Genomic DNA, 16,528 nt, shown 5'->3' on the forward strand with positions numbered 1-16,528 from the left:
AAAACTGGAATTCAGCCTCAAATTTAAAATGTGCTAACAGCAAAACTATTTTTCAGGAGACTAGCTATCACATGACTAAATCACCAGAGAAGGAGTCACGAGAACCACGTACGAAGTTGTCATTTTCTAGCTAAACGATGAAGAAATGAGCTTCAGTTTACATGTTTTAAAAAAATGTGAATAATAACTATTACATTTTAAAGATAGAATAAAAGGCATAAACGTACAATCCGCAATTTTTCCTCAAAGCTTTCACTGTGCGTTGCGAACATATACCCATTTTGCAAAATTAAATTTTGATTAAAAAACGACATATGATACATGAGCTACAGTAATCCACCCAAAATAACAGCCTTCAAAAAAAACCAGTTAAAAGTCAAATGAGTTTTTTACTCTGAAGTCCATTAACTTTAAAAGGAATTTTCCACAACAGGTGAATAGTCACAGACTTAGGGCAAATACAACTCCTTTTGTAAAAACCAAGCTTACCCTTAAACTCTGAACCAAAACTATACTCCTGGAAGCCACTTTTCGGCTAACCAACAGACTCGCTCATAAAATAAAGAATATCAGCTGTGAGTATTGTGCTCCTTTACAAACTAATCTAGATGAGATCAAGTGGTCAACACTTACTCTAAAGCAAAGATGAGACGGTAAGGGGGACAGGGATATTATATTACTAGAAACAGAACAACTAGAAACGAAATAATGAAGATGTTGACACATTGTGAAAAATGTAACCAATGTCACTGAACAATCTGTATAGAAATTGTTAAAAGGGAATCTAACTTGCTGTGTAAACTTGCACTGAAAATCCAATAAAATATTATTAAAAAAAAAAAGTTTATCCTCCTACAAAAGTTCTGGTAAAGGAAACAATGGAAAGAACCCATCTTATCCTATAGTTCCATTCTAAAATAAAAGCACATACACAAAGGTGGGACCAAGATGGCAAACTAGCCAGAAGTTTCTACTGATCCCTCTTACAACAAAGACTTGAAAAAACAAGTGAATTGATTATATATTTCACAAGCTAGAAGCCCTGAGCATCAAAGGCAAAATTAAGGAATTGGTCTGAGCAATGGGGGAGGGAGAGATGGCGCAGAAACAGCAATGAGCTGCCGAGCCCACTCAATGCCTCAACTCCGATTCCTTGGCGCCGTGTTTAGTGCGACTGCAGTGGGGCTGATGGTAGTTCCCTGAGACACGGCAGCTTCAGCGAAAGAAGGCAAAACAGAGTGGCACACCCCTCACCCTATGGTATGTCTATAGTGGGGCTGGCTGCAGTGTTTAGGAAGCAGCTACTTCAGCGAAAGAAGGCAACCGATATGCCAGCACCCCAACACCCTGGTGTGATGGCAACGGGGCTGGTGGGGGAGTTTAGAACACAACTGCTTCAGCAAAAGAAGGCAAACATGGGACGCAGCCCCAAGCCCCTGGGGCAATGTCGGCAGGGACCCAGCCAGCACACAGAGGCTACACAGCCTCTAGAATCTGAGATAAAACAGCGTTCTGGACACAAGATAAGTGATTTTGTCTAATTTGCCGCATGTGGATCTAACAGCTCCTTCTTTTGAAAGAACTGTCTCCTATCTATCTAATCCCTCCCTGCTCTGCCCCAGATGGCTTCACTAACAGTTGATTTCCATGGGCTGAGACAGAACCTGCTGCACTCCCTGAGCCATTCTCCTAGCCTGGGAAAAAGAACAAATTAACGAATGGGGGGAAAAATACTCTGTAGACCCCCCTAATCTGGAAGCTCAGAGCAGAAGCGGCTCCACTCCATGCATAAGCGATCCACAGACTTTGTCTCTCACGCCTACGTGGATCCAGGTGGCTATCATATTGCAAGGGCAAATCTGTTCGAGGTCTGACAGTAACTGTTTCAGCTGTGTGGCGCAGAGGCAGGTTCTGGAGGTCTGATACCGCTCTGCCTATTAAACAGGGCTTTACCTACCCAAAGCAGGGGCCTGAGGGCTGGAGGCTCCATCCACACCACCTAGCCACCCATATAAGGATAGTGGTATACAGGTATAAGCATTGGGTGCCTAAGGTACAGCTGCAGAGCCTACCCACCAGAGTGCTCTAAAGAACAAAGACACTTCTTCCTTACCGACACTTGGGAGAAAGCTGTCAGCCCCCTGCCTTCCTCAGAGTGTGACCCCTGCTGCTACCAGAAACCACTGCATACACCCATCACCACTGCTCCTCTAAGAGAGTAGGTGAGAGCCTATACCACACACTAGATGAGCGACTATCAGGACACCTGAATTGAATCGATACAAGGATAGTGAATGGAGTCCTAGGCTCTTATACCTGGTAATAGCTCTAGCCATCTGGTAACAGGATATTGGTGCTTCAAAGGCTCCAATAACCAAGTTAGCTCACTTTAGTAGCCTATTTGGCTATATTGAAACAAAACAAAGCAAGAAACTAGGACACAGTGAGCAAACATAAAACAAATTAATACAATAACTTATACATGGCTCGGAAACAACAGTTGATACCAAATCAAACTCCCAAAACAGAGAATCCAGGACTCTCCCAGATGAAGATGTATTCCTGCAATTACCAGATATAGAATACAAAAGATTAATATACAGAACTCTTCAAAATATGAGGAATGAGATCAGGTAACAAACAGAAAAAAGCCAAGGAACACACATATAAAGCAGCTGAAGAAATTAAAAAGATTATTCAAAAGCATAATGAAAAATTTAATGAACTGCAAAAATCTATAGAGAGCATCCGGAAACTCGGAAGATTAACAATAAAATTACAGAATTAGACAATTCAATATAAAGTCATAGGAGCAGAATTGAGGAACTGGAATGCAGAATTTGTAAGATTGAAGATAAATCACTTGGCACAAACATATTTGTAGAAAAATCAGATAAAAGAATTAAAAAAAGAAACCCTAAGAATCACGTGGGACTCTATCAAGAAGAATAACCTGCAAGTGATTGGAATACCAAAACAGGGTGGGGTAACAGAAGATACAAAGAAAATTGTTGAAGATTTGTTGGCAGAAAACTTCCCTGATATCGTGAAAGATGAAAGGATAACTATCCAAGATGCTCATCGAACCCCATAAAAGGTAGATCCCAAAACAAAGTCACCCAGACATATTATCATCAAACTTGCCAAAACCAAAGATAAAGAGAAAATTTTAAGAGCAGCCAGGGATAAGCAAAAAGTCAGCTACATAGGCAAATCAATAAGTTCAGACTACTCGGCAGAAACCGTGCAGGCAAGAAGGCAATGGGTGCTATATACAAAGCACTGAAGGTGAAAAATTGCCAGCCAAAAATCACATATTCAGCAAAACTGTCTCTCAAATATGAAGGCTAAATTAAGACATTTACAGATAAACAGAAGCTTAGGGAATTTGCAAAAACCAAACCAAAACTACAATAAATACAAAAGGGAATTCTCTGGATAAAAAATCAATAATATCAGATATCAACCCAACACTAGAACACAGAACAGAGCAACGAGATACCAACTCAGATAGGGAGATCATAAAAATAAATAAAGATTTAAAAAAAAAAAAAAACACTCAAAGCAGGAGGTCAGTGATGTCATTATGTAAAAGAAGACAATAATCAATAAAGAGGGACTAAATAAAGTAGACATAGATCTTCCATATGGAGAGGAAAACAAAGTGATATTGGGAGTAACAAGTTAGGTTTAAACAAAAAAACAGGGTAAATATCAAGGTAACCACAAAGAATCCTACATTTCAAAATAAAAAACAAGATAAACACAAAGCCTCAGCAAAAACAAATTCAACCACAAAGAAAAAAAGGAACACATAAGTTATAAAGAAAAACTTCTCAGCACAAAAAAGTAAGCTGAAAAATGAAACTGTCAACAACACACAAAAAAAGGCATCAAAATGGCAGCACTACACTCATAAAAATACCCATCTATAATCATGCTGAATGTAAATGGACTAAAAGCACCAATAAAGAGACAGAGAGTTGCAGAATGGATAGAAAAACACAATCCAGCTATGTGCTGCCTACAAGAGATGCACCTTAGACTTATAGACACAAAAAAATTAAAATTCAATGGATGGAAAAAAATATGCCAAGCAAACAACAACCAAAAAACAGCAGAAGTGGCAATATTAATTTCTGACAAAACACATTTCAAACTTAAATCTACCACAAAAGATAAGGAAGGACACTATACAATGATTAAAGCGACAATATACCAGGAGGATATTACCATATTAAATATTTATGCACCCAATGACAGGGCTTCAAGATACATAAACTCTAACAGCTTTGAAAAGTGAGACAGACAGTTCTACAATAATAGCAGGAGACTTCAACACACCACTTTCAGTGAAGGACAGAACATCCAGAAAGAAGCTCAATAAAGACACGGAAGAGCTAAATGCCACAATTAGCCAACATGACCTCATAGACATATACAGAACACTCCACCCAACAGCATCCAAGTATACTTTCTTTTCCAATGCACGTGGAAAATTCTCTAGAATAGACCACATATTAGGCCATAAAGCAAGCCTTAACAGAATCCAAAACATCTAAATATTACAAAGCATCTTCTCTGGCCATAAGGCCATAAAAGTAAAAGTCAGTAACAGAAAAAGCAGGGAAAAGAAATCAGACACTTGGAAACTGAACAACACCCTGCTCAAAAAAGACGGGGTTATAGAAGACATTGAGGATGGAATAAAGAAATTCATAGAATCCACTGAGAATGAAAACACTTCCTATCAGAATCTTTGGGACAGAGTGAAACCAGTGCTCAAAGGTCAATTTATATCAATAAATGCACACATACAAAAAGAAGAAAGGGCCAAAATCCAAGAATTATCCCTACAACTTGAACAAACAGAAAGACGGCAACAACAAAAAAAACCCTCAGGCACCAGAAGAAAGCAAATAACAAAAATTTGAGTAGAATTAAATGAAACAGAAAAACAATTGAAAGAGTTAACAAGACCAAAAGCTGGTTCTTTTCAAAGATTAACAAAATCGATAAACCATTGGCCAGACTGACAAAAGAAAAACAGGAAACAAAGAAAATAACCCGAGTAAGAAATGAGATGGGCAATATCACAACAGACCCAACTGAAATTAAAAGAATCCTAACAGAGTACTACGAAAATTGTACTCTAACAAATTTGAAAACCTAGAGGAAACGGACAAATCTCTAGAAACACACTATCTCCCTAAACTAACACAGAGACAGAACAACTAAATAAACCCATAACAAAAGAAGAGATTGAAAAAGTAATCTAAAAAAAGCCCTGCCCCTAATGGCCTCACTGGAAAATTCTGCCAAACTTTCAGAGAAGAGTTAACACCACTACTGCTAAAGGTATTTCAGAGCATAGAAAATGATGGAATACTCCCAAGCTCATTCTATGAAACCAGTATAACCCTGATACCAAAACCAGGTAAAGACTCCAAAAAAAATAAAATTACAAGCCAATATCCCTCATGAACTTAGATGCAAAATTTCCTCAACAAAATTCTAGCCAATGGAATTCAACAACATATCAAAAAAATAATTCACCACAATCAAGTGGGGTTTACACCAGGTATAAAAGGATGGTTCAACATTAGAAAAACAATCAATGTAATCCATCACATAAATAAAAGACAAGAATCACATGATCTTATCAATTGAAGCAGAAAAGGCATTTGACAAAATCCAACACCCATTCATGATAAAAACTCTCAGCAAAATAGGAATAGAAGGAAAATTCTTAAGCATTATAAAGGGCATTTATACAAAGCCAGCAGCCAACATCACACCAAACGGAGAGAGATGAAATCATTCCCACTGAGAACAGGAACCAGAGAAGGATGCCCTTTATCACCACTGTAATTCAACATTGTGCTGGAGGTCCTCGCCAGAGCAATTAGGCTATATAAAGAAATAAAGGGCATCCAAATTGGCAAAGCAGAAGTAAAAGTATCTGTTTGCCGATGACATGATCTTATATACATAAAAACCTAAAGAATCCTTAAGAAAACTACTGAAACTGATAGGAAACTGATAGAAGAGTTCAGATGAGTTTCAGGATACAGGATAAACATACATAAATCAGTTGGATTCCTCTACATCAACAAAGAGAACAAGGAAGAGGAAATCACCAAATCAGTACGATTTGCAATTGCCCCAAAGAAGATAAAACACTTAGGAATAAATCTAACAAGAGACATAAAAGGCCTATACAAAGAAAACTACAAGACACTACCGCAAGAAACCAAAAGAGACCTTCATAAGTAGAAAACATACCTTGTTCATGGATAGGAAGGCTCAATATTGTAAATATGTCTATTCTGCCCAAAGCAATCTATAGGTACAATGCAATCCCGATCCAAATGAAAGTGACATTTTTCAATGAGATGGAGAAACAAATGACCAACTTCATATGGAAGGGAAAGAGGGCCCGGATAAGTAAAGCAATACTGAAAAAGTAGAACAACGTGGGAGGCTTCACACCACCTGACTTTAGAACATATTATACCACCACAGTAGTCAAAACAGCCTGGTACTGGTACAACAACAGATACACAGACCAATGGAACAGAATTGAGAATCCAGACATAAATCCACCCACATATGAGCAACTGATATTTAACAAAGGCCCAAAGTCTGTTAACTGGGGAAAAGACAGGATCTTTAACAAATGGTGCTGGCACAGCTGCATGTTCACCTGCAAAAAAAATGAAACAAGACCCATACCTCACACCATGCACAAAAACCAACTCAAAATGGATCAAAGACCTAAATATAAAATCTAAAACAATAAAGTTCATGGAAGAAAAAATAGGAAAAACGCTAGGAGCCCTAATACATGGCATAAACAGTATACAAAACATTACTAGAACTGCAAAAACAGCAAAAGAGAAATTAGATACCTGGGAGCTCCTAAAAGTCAAACACCTATGCTCGTCCAAAGACTTAACCAAAAGAATAAAAAGATTACCTACAGATGGGAAAAAAGTTTTTAGCTATGACATCTCCGATCAGTGGCTGATCTCTAAAATCTACATGTTACTGCAAAAACTCAACAACAAAAAGACAAATAACCCAATTAAAAAACGGGCAAAGGATATTAACAGGCACTTCACTAAGGAAGACATTCGGGTAGCCAACAGATACATGAGGAAATGCTTATGATCATTAGCCATTAGAGAAATGCAAATCAAAACTACAATGAGGTTCCATCTCACTCTAAGAAGGCTGGCATTAATCCAAAAAACACAGAATAATAAATGTCGGAGAGGTTGTGGAGAGATTGGAACACTTACACACTGCTGGTGGGAATGTAAAATGGTACTGCCACTTTGGAAATCAATTTGGCTCTTCCTTAAAAAACTAGAAATAGAACCGTCATATGATCCAGCAATCTCACTTCTTGGAATATACCCTAGAGAAGCAAGGGCCTTTACACGAACAGATATATGCGCACTCATGTTCACTGCAGCACTGATGACAGCAGCAAAAAGACGGAAGCAACCAAGGTGCCCATCAGCTGATGAATGGATAAATTATGGTATATCCACACAATGGAATACTATGCATCAATAAAGAACGACGATGAACCTGTGAAACGTTTCATAACATGGAGGAACCTGGAAGGCATTATGCTGAGTGAAATTAGTTGCAAAAGGGCAAATATCGTATGAGACCACTATTATAAGAACTCAAGAAACAGTTTAAACAGAGAAGAAAATATTCTTTGATGGTTACGAGATGAGGGAGGGAGGGAGAGAGGGATTCACTAATTAGATAGTAGACAAGAACTAATTTAGGTGAAGGGATGGACAACACACAGTACAGGAGAGGTCAGCACAACTGGACTATATCAAAAGCAAAGAAGTTTCCTGAATAAACCGAATGCTTCGAAGGCCAGAGTAGCAAGGGCGGGGGTTTGGGGACTACGGTTTCATGGGACATCTAGGTCAATTTGCATAAGAAAAACTATTAAGAAAACATTCTGCATCCCATTTTGGAGACTGGTATCTGGGGTCTTAAACACTAGCAAATAACCACCTAAGATGCAATGACTGGTCTCAACCTACCTGGAGCAAAGGAGAATGAAGAACACCAAAGACAAGGTAAGTGTGACCCCAAGAGTCAGAATGGGCCACATAAATCAAAGACTCCATCAGCCTGAGACCAGAAGAACTAGAAGGTGCCCAGCTACAACTGATGACTGCCATGACAGGGAGCACAACAGAGAATCCCTGGAGGAGCAGGAGAGCAGTGGGACACAGACCCCAAATTCTAGTAAAAAAGACCAGACTTAATGGTCTGACTGAGTCCAGGGGGACCCCGGAGGTCATGGTCCCCAGACCTTCTGTTAGCCCAAGACAGGAAGCATTCTTGAAGCCAACTCTTCCAACAGGGATTGGGCTGGACTACAAGACAGAAAATGATACTGGTGAGGAGTGGGCTTCTTGCATCAAGTAGACACATGAGACTGTCTGGACAGCTCCTGTCTGGAGGGGAGATGTGAAGGCTGAGGGGGACAGAGCCTGGCTAAATGGATACGGAAACACGGGATGGAGAAAAGTAATGTGCTGTCTCATTAGGGGGAGAGCAACTAGGAGTATATAGCAAGGTGTATATAAGGTTTTGTAATGAGAGACTGACTTGATTTTTAAACTTTTGCTTAAAGCACAATAAAAAAAAAAAAAAAAAGGCATATACACCAACCCTACCCCATCTCCTTCCACAAACAGCAAGGGTCCAAATAGGAATAAAATCTGCACTAAAGCACTCAGGATAAATTACAATACCATGACCAAATGCCTTGCCACCATTCGCATTTTTAAAGCTCATGAAATTTACCATGCACTGACATATACAATAGAAAATGAGTAAGAGCATTGCACTGGTCTATTCTGAGGAAAAAAATCAATGATACAATACATATTAACAAGAAGAAATAGAACATGCCTGTTTTTAAAGCTTCAAAGGCCCCCGCAACATAAAACAGGTTACCTAATAGAATTATTCTGAGGACCCAAGTTTAATTATTCTTAGCCATCACATACGATTTACAAAACAAATGAATATAAACAGCCTTGCCTAACCTAACCCTTACACAGAGGGCTCTGTGGTGGTAAACATAGTAAACTTAGAGCAATGTCTACCACACTTCAGCATCAGCAACAACTGAATACAATTACACTAAGTGAAGATGTTTCTCTCAATTCCAGGCATTCAGCAGATACGGATTTTTGTAACTCTGTAGTCACGGTTTAGGGATCTGTCAAAGAGATAAGCACAGAGGACTCGAGGCAGCTGTACTCCCTACCTCTACAGAAATTACCAATGAATTATACCATTTACATAAGACCTGTATTTGTTCCTCAAAACCACTTTTACCTAATATTCTTACAAACTGATAAAATTGGAAAATGCAATGAAAATGGAGGAATACATTAAATTAGCAATATAAGAAACTACATAAGACCTTGAAGAGTTAGATGCAATTAGTGGGGTATTTAAATTGTGGTAACGTAACTTAAAAAACTAGAAGATGAACTAATTTTTATGTAAAATGGCTGTACCTTCCCTAAATTCTCAATAATGAAGAGGAAAAAAGATGTGAAATTATCTCACAACAGACGAACAATTTCATTAGGACAATTGATAAGAGTGCTGCCACACTATATATAGTTCTATTTCCACAATGGGATAGTAGTAGAATTTTAATTAATTTTTACTACATTACCTTCGGGAACATAATTAACTCATTCAGAGAGCATATTTTGGTTTAACTGCTATTTTTATTGGTACTCTAAGGTATCTTTACTGTCCCTTCATTGTAATTAAAAAAAAAAAAAAAGCAGAGAGAGGTGGAACGGAAGGAAGGGTGGAAAGAAGCACCCTGAATGCCCAATTGAGGCAACACATCCCATCCAGCTCCTGGTGTTCTTCTCTTATGAGTTCACCACCTTCCTTCTAAGACAACCATAATCAAATTTATTTTGAGAAGGGTCTACCAAAATGTTCACCCATAGGAGTAGCTTTATAAACTGTCATTTTTATGGCACCAAAATAGAGATGCTGCTTCAATGATGAGAATGGGCACGTGGCAATAAGTTCAACAAAAGAAGACAGTGGATAGCATAGGTCAGGACCCTCCAATTCAGGCTAATCTTATGTCTTCATTTACGTCAGAGAAATATACAGCAGTAAAGTCAGAGAATGAGCTATTATATGGCAAGTCTTCCTTCTGAACCCTCTGAATGCCCTTGTAGGGAGTCTGACTGAATTTGTCAAAGGAGGAAAGTCTGTGTTTCTCCACAAAAGCAGGAATCCTTCTACTCTTCAAAAAGAGGACACCATCATCACAAAGTCAATAAATCCCCTTTGTATATGGAAATCAACATTTTAGACAAACATTTATTATGTCGTCCTAAGGAAGGTGCCTCCCTTATAGAGGCAGACATTCACTGGTTAAAGAAAAAAAATAAGGGAAATCACTACCACACTTCCTTCCACATACCACCATACCAAATCACTGGAACTCCATCAGATGCAACTTCTCAGAGATCTCTTATCATTAGTGTTCTTGTCAGGGCACTGTGTATTTGCCAACACTCACCCCCCTCCTCGTTTCTCTCGGAAGACCTACTCATATTTTAAGTTCTACTCACGGCTCCCCCAAGTAGAGATAATTTAATGAACTCCTACTCCATCCAGCTGATATATTTATGATAATAATTTGCACGCCTCTGTTTAGAATATAGGCTTCTAGAGGACAAAGTCTAAACCTTACTTACCTTTGTACTCCCAACACCTAATAAAGAGGCTAGAACATAGTAGATGCTAAATGCTTACTAAATGCTTGCTCAGATGAGAAGTATGGTCTACGAGTTTACAGCAAATGAAAAAGGTCAGAGGGCTCAGAGCAGCAGACACGAACATATAAAATGGTTAAGTAGAAAGAAAAACCGGAGGGGGGATCCTTACAAATGTACAATGAAAGTTCCCACCTCAGAAGAAAGAGCTCAAACTGGCCTAATGGGACTGCTGAGGATAAAGCAAACACTTTCCTTCTCATTGTTTTTCTTCATTCCAATAGAAAAGAGTCTGAAAGCCTCTTACAAAAATAGTCAAAAGAACCCACTAAAATTTAGAAAATTGTTCCTTACAGAGATCCTCCTCATGTTAGAAAATGGGGGCACAGGAACCTCCCTAGATTTAATCATTTTCCTAAGAAAACTCATTAGCCTATAAAACTTTTCCGGAACACTACATAGTGTGATGGACACAGTTATCACACTGTCAAGGAAGAGATCGTAACATGTTTAGACAAATTGTTTGTTCCAGGCAGCTGAATGCCCGAATCTTCCATGACAAACTGAAAAGATTGCTTTTCATGCAAGAACATCTTAAATTTCTGTTTTTGTAATTAACATGGAAGGAAGGAATGACTTACTCCATTCTTAACTATTCTTCTATATAGACCAAGCAGAAATGCAAAGTTCTGCTATTTCTTCTGAAAAATTACAAAGTGCATTTAAGAGTTCATTCCTTCTTATTGAAATACTTAAAATGAAATCCATTTTGAATAGTACCTTCTAACACTCTGTAACCAATGTACAAAATAAAGTGCCAATCACCTTATTTTTGGCATATAATTGAACTCCACTGCCGTGCAACTTGTATGACCATCGGTCATCTGCAAACGCAGCATTCTTGGCGCAGCCTGGGACTCTTCGTTATCCTTTGGTGCAGCAACATTGCGAATTTTTTGAATCTGCAAAACACATGGACCTTCAAGCTGTCAAGACACAAAAGAATAAAAATCACTTTTTAGTCAAGTCGTCCATTCACTGTGTTTCCCTTTTCCTTAATGTTCACGCTTTATGATTTATAATGGTAATTTCAATTAAATAAGGTCAAAACTGAAATTACATGCACCAGGAATTTATTTATTTATTTATTTGGTATTTAAAGATAAAACTTCCTTCAAAAGGGTCTCCAAAAGAGTCTTTTTTCTTTTTTTATAATTCCAAATTCATTTTTCGTAAAGTAACAAAAGAAAACCCTGGGGGGGAAATTATATTCCTAAATTAAAAGAATATTAATAAATATTTTTAGTCTTATGTGCTCTAAATTGTTTATATGTACTATACACTCCTTTTCGCCCCCTCTCCCACCATGGACATTAAGGGACATTTGGAATTAAAGAACTTGATCATTCTAAGGGACATCAACTTTACGGCAGTAGTTGAAAGGAATGCTTTTTGTTTGATACCATAAAGCTTAAAGTACACCCTCTTCTGGCATAAATGAAGAATACAATATCCAGGATTTAAACTATGTAGAGTTCAAGAAGTGTGAGCTGTACTTGACTCATTTCCACATTTCCTTTTTAAATGATTTTAAATCTAACACTCTATTACATGTGTTAGCAGTAGGAAGAGCAATTCTCTCTAGCCACATGTCAGTCAAAGACAAAAATGAAATTGATGAAAAAATTAGCTATGAAGTCATAAGTTTTATATAATAAAATGCTTATGGCATAGCTGGGAAATGATAGAAAAATCTGCTCACATCTTTGAAAAGTGAGTTTAAAATGAAGTGTTACTTTCCACATTATAAAGTATTATGTCTTTAAGTAGTATCATACCTATGATACAGAAAAAGGGCTAGTTTTTTGTTATAGTCTTTTAAGGAAAAATTTTCAGTGCACATTAATTTATATTTTCAGTAAAAAGAAATGTAACACAATTGACAAACTTTTACACATATTTTCTAAGTCAGCATGTCCCCAAGTTGAAAAATTTCTACTCCACATTCACCATTATTTTGCCTACAACGAAATAATTTTGTTATAAAATTAGGCCTAGAGAATATAATGGATTTAGAGAATATAATGAAAACACACAGTAAAATGTCATCTAACTTGGGGTTAGAAAGAAATTCCCAAATTGAAAAAAGACCAAAACCTTTAGTAAGTATAGGTAAGTTGCTTCCTCAGGATGAACTTTTACTATTGTTAACGTCATTAAAATAAAGACATTTAAATTAAGTAACAGGCAGGTTATATTATCTTTCCCTTTATTTTACCATTCCCAATACTTTCAGCATTAAAAACAAGAAAAAACCAAACTCAGTGCCGTCGAGTCGATTCCGACTCATAGCGATGCTATAAGACAGAGTAGAACTGCCCCCACAGAGTTTCCAAGAAGCGCCTGGCGGATTCGAACTGCCATCCCTTTGGTTAGCAGCCGTAGCATTTAACCACTACGCCACCATATCTGGCTGCACTGTCCGATACAGTCCACCAGCCACATGTGGCTATTTACATTTATGTTTGAATTATTACAATTAAATGAAATTAAAAATTCAGTGCCTTAGTAGCACTAGACACGCTCTAAGTGTTCTATATCTGGACAACATGGTAAGAGATATTTTCATCACCACATAGAGTTCTACTGGACAGCGAGTGATGACTTAGAGCTATCTAGACCAGTGTTCCAAAGTGAGACACATATACCCTAAGAACTACACACCCAGTGAAGTGTGGGAAGAAAACGTGTTTTTATTTGTTAGTAAGAAAGTAATTAAGCTTTACTAACATTTAATATCCAGAGCAACAAGCATCCTCATACAAGTCACATGGCATCTTTATGGAATTTCGTGAATCCTATATATGGGGGGAAGGGCTGACATGACACCATCACTGGTCTATTCACATTAAGCATGTCGTGGCAAGCTGCCCTTTATTTACGTCTAGTTAAATGGATTTATGGGTTATATCACCTAGTTTTAACCACTAGTACTCACGAAACGGGTAAGTAGCTTTAAAACGTTCTGCCAAAGAACCGCACATTAGAAATAATGCCAATAATGCAAACACAGAGTGGGAACAGGACGGTTTTGCTGAGCTTCTATAGCTGGGAATGATTCAAGAAAACTGCCTTGAAAGAAGAAATGGTGATTTCTGCCTACAGCTGTTTTAAAAGCCTGAAGTATAAGGTTCAAGTAACATTTATGATGCTTCCCACTTCTTTGTGCTGTCAAAACAATGCTTAATATCATTTTAACACAGTTTGACGTTAATAAACATGGAGATGAGGCAGGCAGGAAGAGAGAAGGAATACAAGTATGAACTGTCAAACCCAGGACTATCCTAAATATGGTATCAGATCCGAGAAAACTAGAATCAAAGAGAACTTTCTATATAATCTGTTAGAAACTTCAGAAATATTTCACGTCTTCCATGCAGGAATCTATAATAGGCCGCAACTGGAGAACATTTTCCTCCAGCGAGGCTCTATGTTTGCTTTTGACAAAAAGAACATTGCAACTGACAGCCTCAGCTCTGGGCTTGTAGAAAAGTGAGAAAGACACCCTTACCCAAACCTTAACCTAACGAGCACTTCCACTAGCTCCAGGCAGAATCAAACACATATACCTTCTAAAAGAAAGCATTCCTGATTCAGGTGCCCAGGATTTCTATACAGAAAGATCAAAAAACATACACTCATAGGAAAATATAAGATTCATAAGGAAACAAGCCATAATAAATGAGAATCATAAAAAAATTATTTAAAAAGTATTTTAGGCCTCTAAGGGCTTAAGAATTTGGAATTATCAAATACAGATTATAAAACAATAAACTTAATCTAGAGAATTTATATGGAACCCTGACCCTAATAACTAGTGGATGAACACTGTCCTCAAGCAAACATGCAACATTTACAACTGCATATGAAGCCATACAACGAGTCTCTACAGAATACACCCATCCTCCAGTCCATGGTCTGTGACCATAACGTAACCGAAGTAGAAATCTGTAACAAAAAAGCAAAGATAAACTCTAAAATTTTATAATTAAAATAGGCAAATGAAGATATCACAACAGAAACTGAAAAATACTTAAAACTGAATGATAATGAAAACACCATATATAAAAACTTTTGTGATATAATTAAAGCAGTGCTTACAGAAAAATTAATGGCATAAGATGCTTATGTTAGAAAGGAGGAGATAAAATAACGAGCTGAACTAACAAATTGGAAAAAGAACAACGAAATGAGTTCAAACAAGGTCAAAAAGATAACAAGAATAAATTAATGAAATAGCAAGCCAAAAAATTCAATACTGATGACCAACAAATCTTAGTCAGTTATTCATAAAGACAAATGAAACTGAAACCTGAAAAGACTGATCAAGATCCAAAGAGTAAAGGCACAAATTAACAACAATTTAAGGAATACTAAAAAAAAAAAAAAGACATAAACATAGGTCTAACAGTAATGAAAATTAAGTAAGAGACAACTGTTCACAACAACCTAATGCCCATCAATTAGTGACTGGATAGACAAAATGTCATATACACATACAATGAAATACTATTCAGCAATAAAAAGGAATAAGCTACTAACACATGCTATGTTACGGATTAGCCTCAAAAACATTATGCTAAGTGGAATAAACAAGGTACAAGAGACCACATATTATACGATTCCGTTTATATGAAATGTCAAGAAAAAGCAAATTTACTGAGATGGCAAATAGAGACAACCTTGGGGTTAGGGGTGGGAACTGGGATCAACTGTAAATGGGCATGAAGAATCTTATTGGTATAAGACGAAAAATGTTCCAAACCTGATTTATGATGACGGTTACAACACATGGTAAAGAATTAAAAATCCTTGACTTATTTCCTTGAAATGAGCTAATTCTGCTGTTGCTGTTGTTAGGTGCTGTCAAGTCAATTCCTACTCATAGAGACCCTATTATGCACAACAGAATGAAACACTGCCCAGTCCTGTGCCATCCTTACAACCATTGTTACGCTTGAGCCCATTGTTGCAGCCACTGTGTAAATCCACCTCATTGAGGGTCTTCCCCTTTTCTGCTGACCCTGTACTTTACCAAGCATGATGTCCTTCTCCAGGGACTGATCCCTCCTGACAACATGTCCAAAGTATGTAAGACGCAGTCTCGCCATCCTTGCCTCTAAGAAGCACTCTGGTTGTACTTCTTCCAAGACAGATTTGTTCATTCTTTTGGCAGTCCACGGTATATTCAATATTCTTTGCCACCACCACAATTCAATGGCATCAATTGTTCTTCGGTCTTCCTTACTCATTGTCCAGCTTTCAAATGCATATGATGCGACTGAAAATACCATGGCCTGGGTCATGTGCACCTTAGTCTTTGCTCTTCAACACTTTAAAGAGGTCCTTTGCAGCAGATTTGCCCAATGCACTGCGTCTTTTGATTTCTTGACTGCTGCTTCCATGAGCATCAATTGTGGATCTAAGTAAAATTAAAACCTTGACAACTTCAATCTATTCTCTGTTTATCATGATGTGTCCTACTGGTCCAGTTGTGAGGATTTTTGTTTTCTTTACGTTCAGGTGTAATCCATACTGAAGGCTGTGATCCTTGATCTTCATCAGTAAGTGCTTCAAGTTTTCTTCACTTTCAGCAAGCAAGGTTGTGTCATCTGCATAATGCAGGTTGTTAGTGAGTCTTCCTCCAATCCTGATGC

At 37.6% G+C, this 16,528-nt stretch overlaps 1 protein-coding gene across 7 annotated transcripts in view; it reads right to left on the reverse strand.

Moving 5' to 3' along the window:
* The window catches only part of TDRD3 (tudor domain containing 3), a 221,665-nt gene that overhangs the window by 108,742 nt on the left and 96,395 nt on the right, over positions 1-16,528 (reverse strand). For all 7 annotated transcript variants that reach the window (XR_010318188.1, XR_010318187.1, XR_010318186.1 and 4 more), the window contains exon 4: positions 11,637-11,797. Coding sequence is in view for 1 of the 7 variants with exons in the window: in XM_064270056.1 (XP_064126126.1) it covers positions 11,637-11,797 (161 nt within the window). In the remaining 6 variants the exon portion in view is untranslated. The remainder of the gene's footprint in view (positions 1-11,636; positions 11,798-16,528) is intronic.

The sequence above is a fragment of the Loxodonta africana genome, chromosome 17, assembly GCF_030014295.1.
Source record: "Loxodonta africana isolate mLoxAfr1 chromosome 17, mLoxAfr1.hap2, whole genome shotgun sequence".
Lineage (NCBI taxonomy): Eukaryota > Metazoa > Chordata > Mammalia > Proboscidea > Elephantidae > Loxodonta > Loxodonta africana.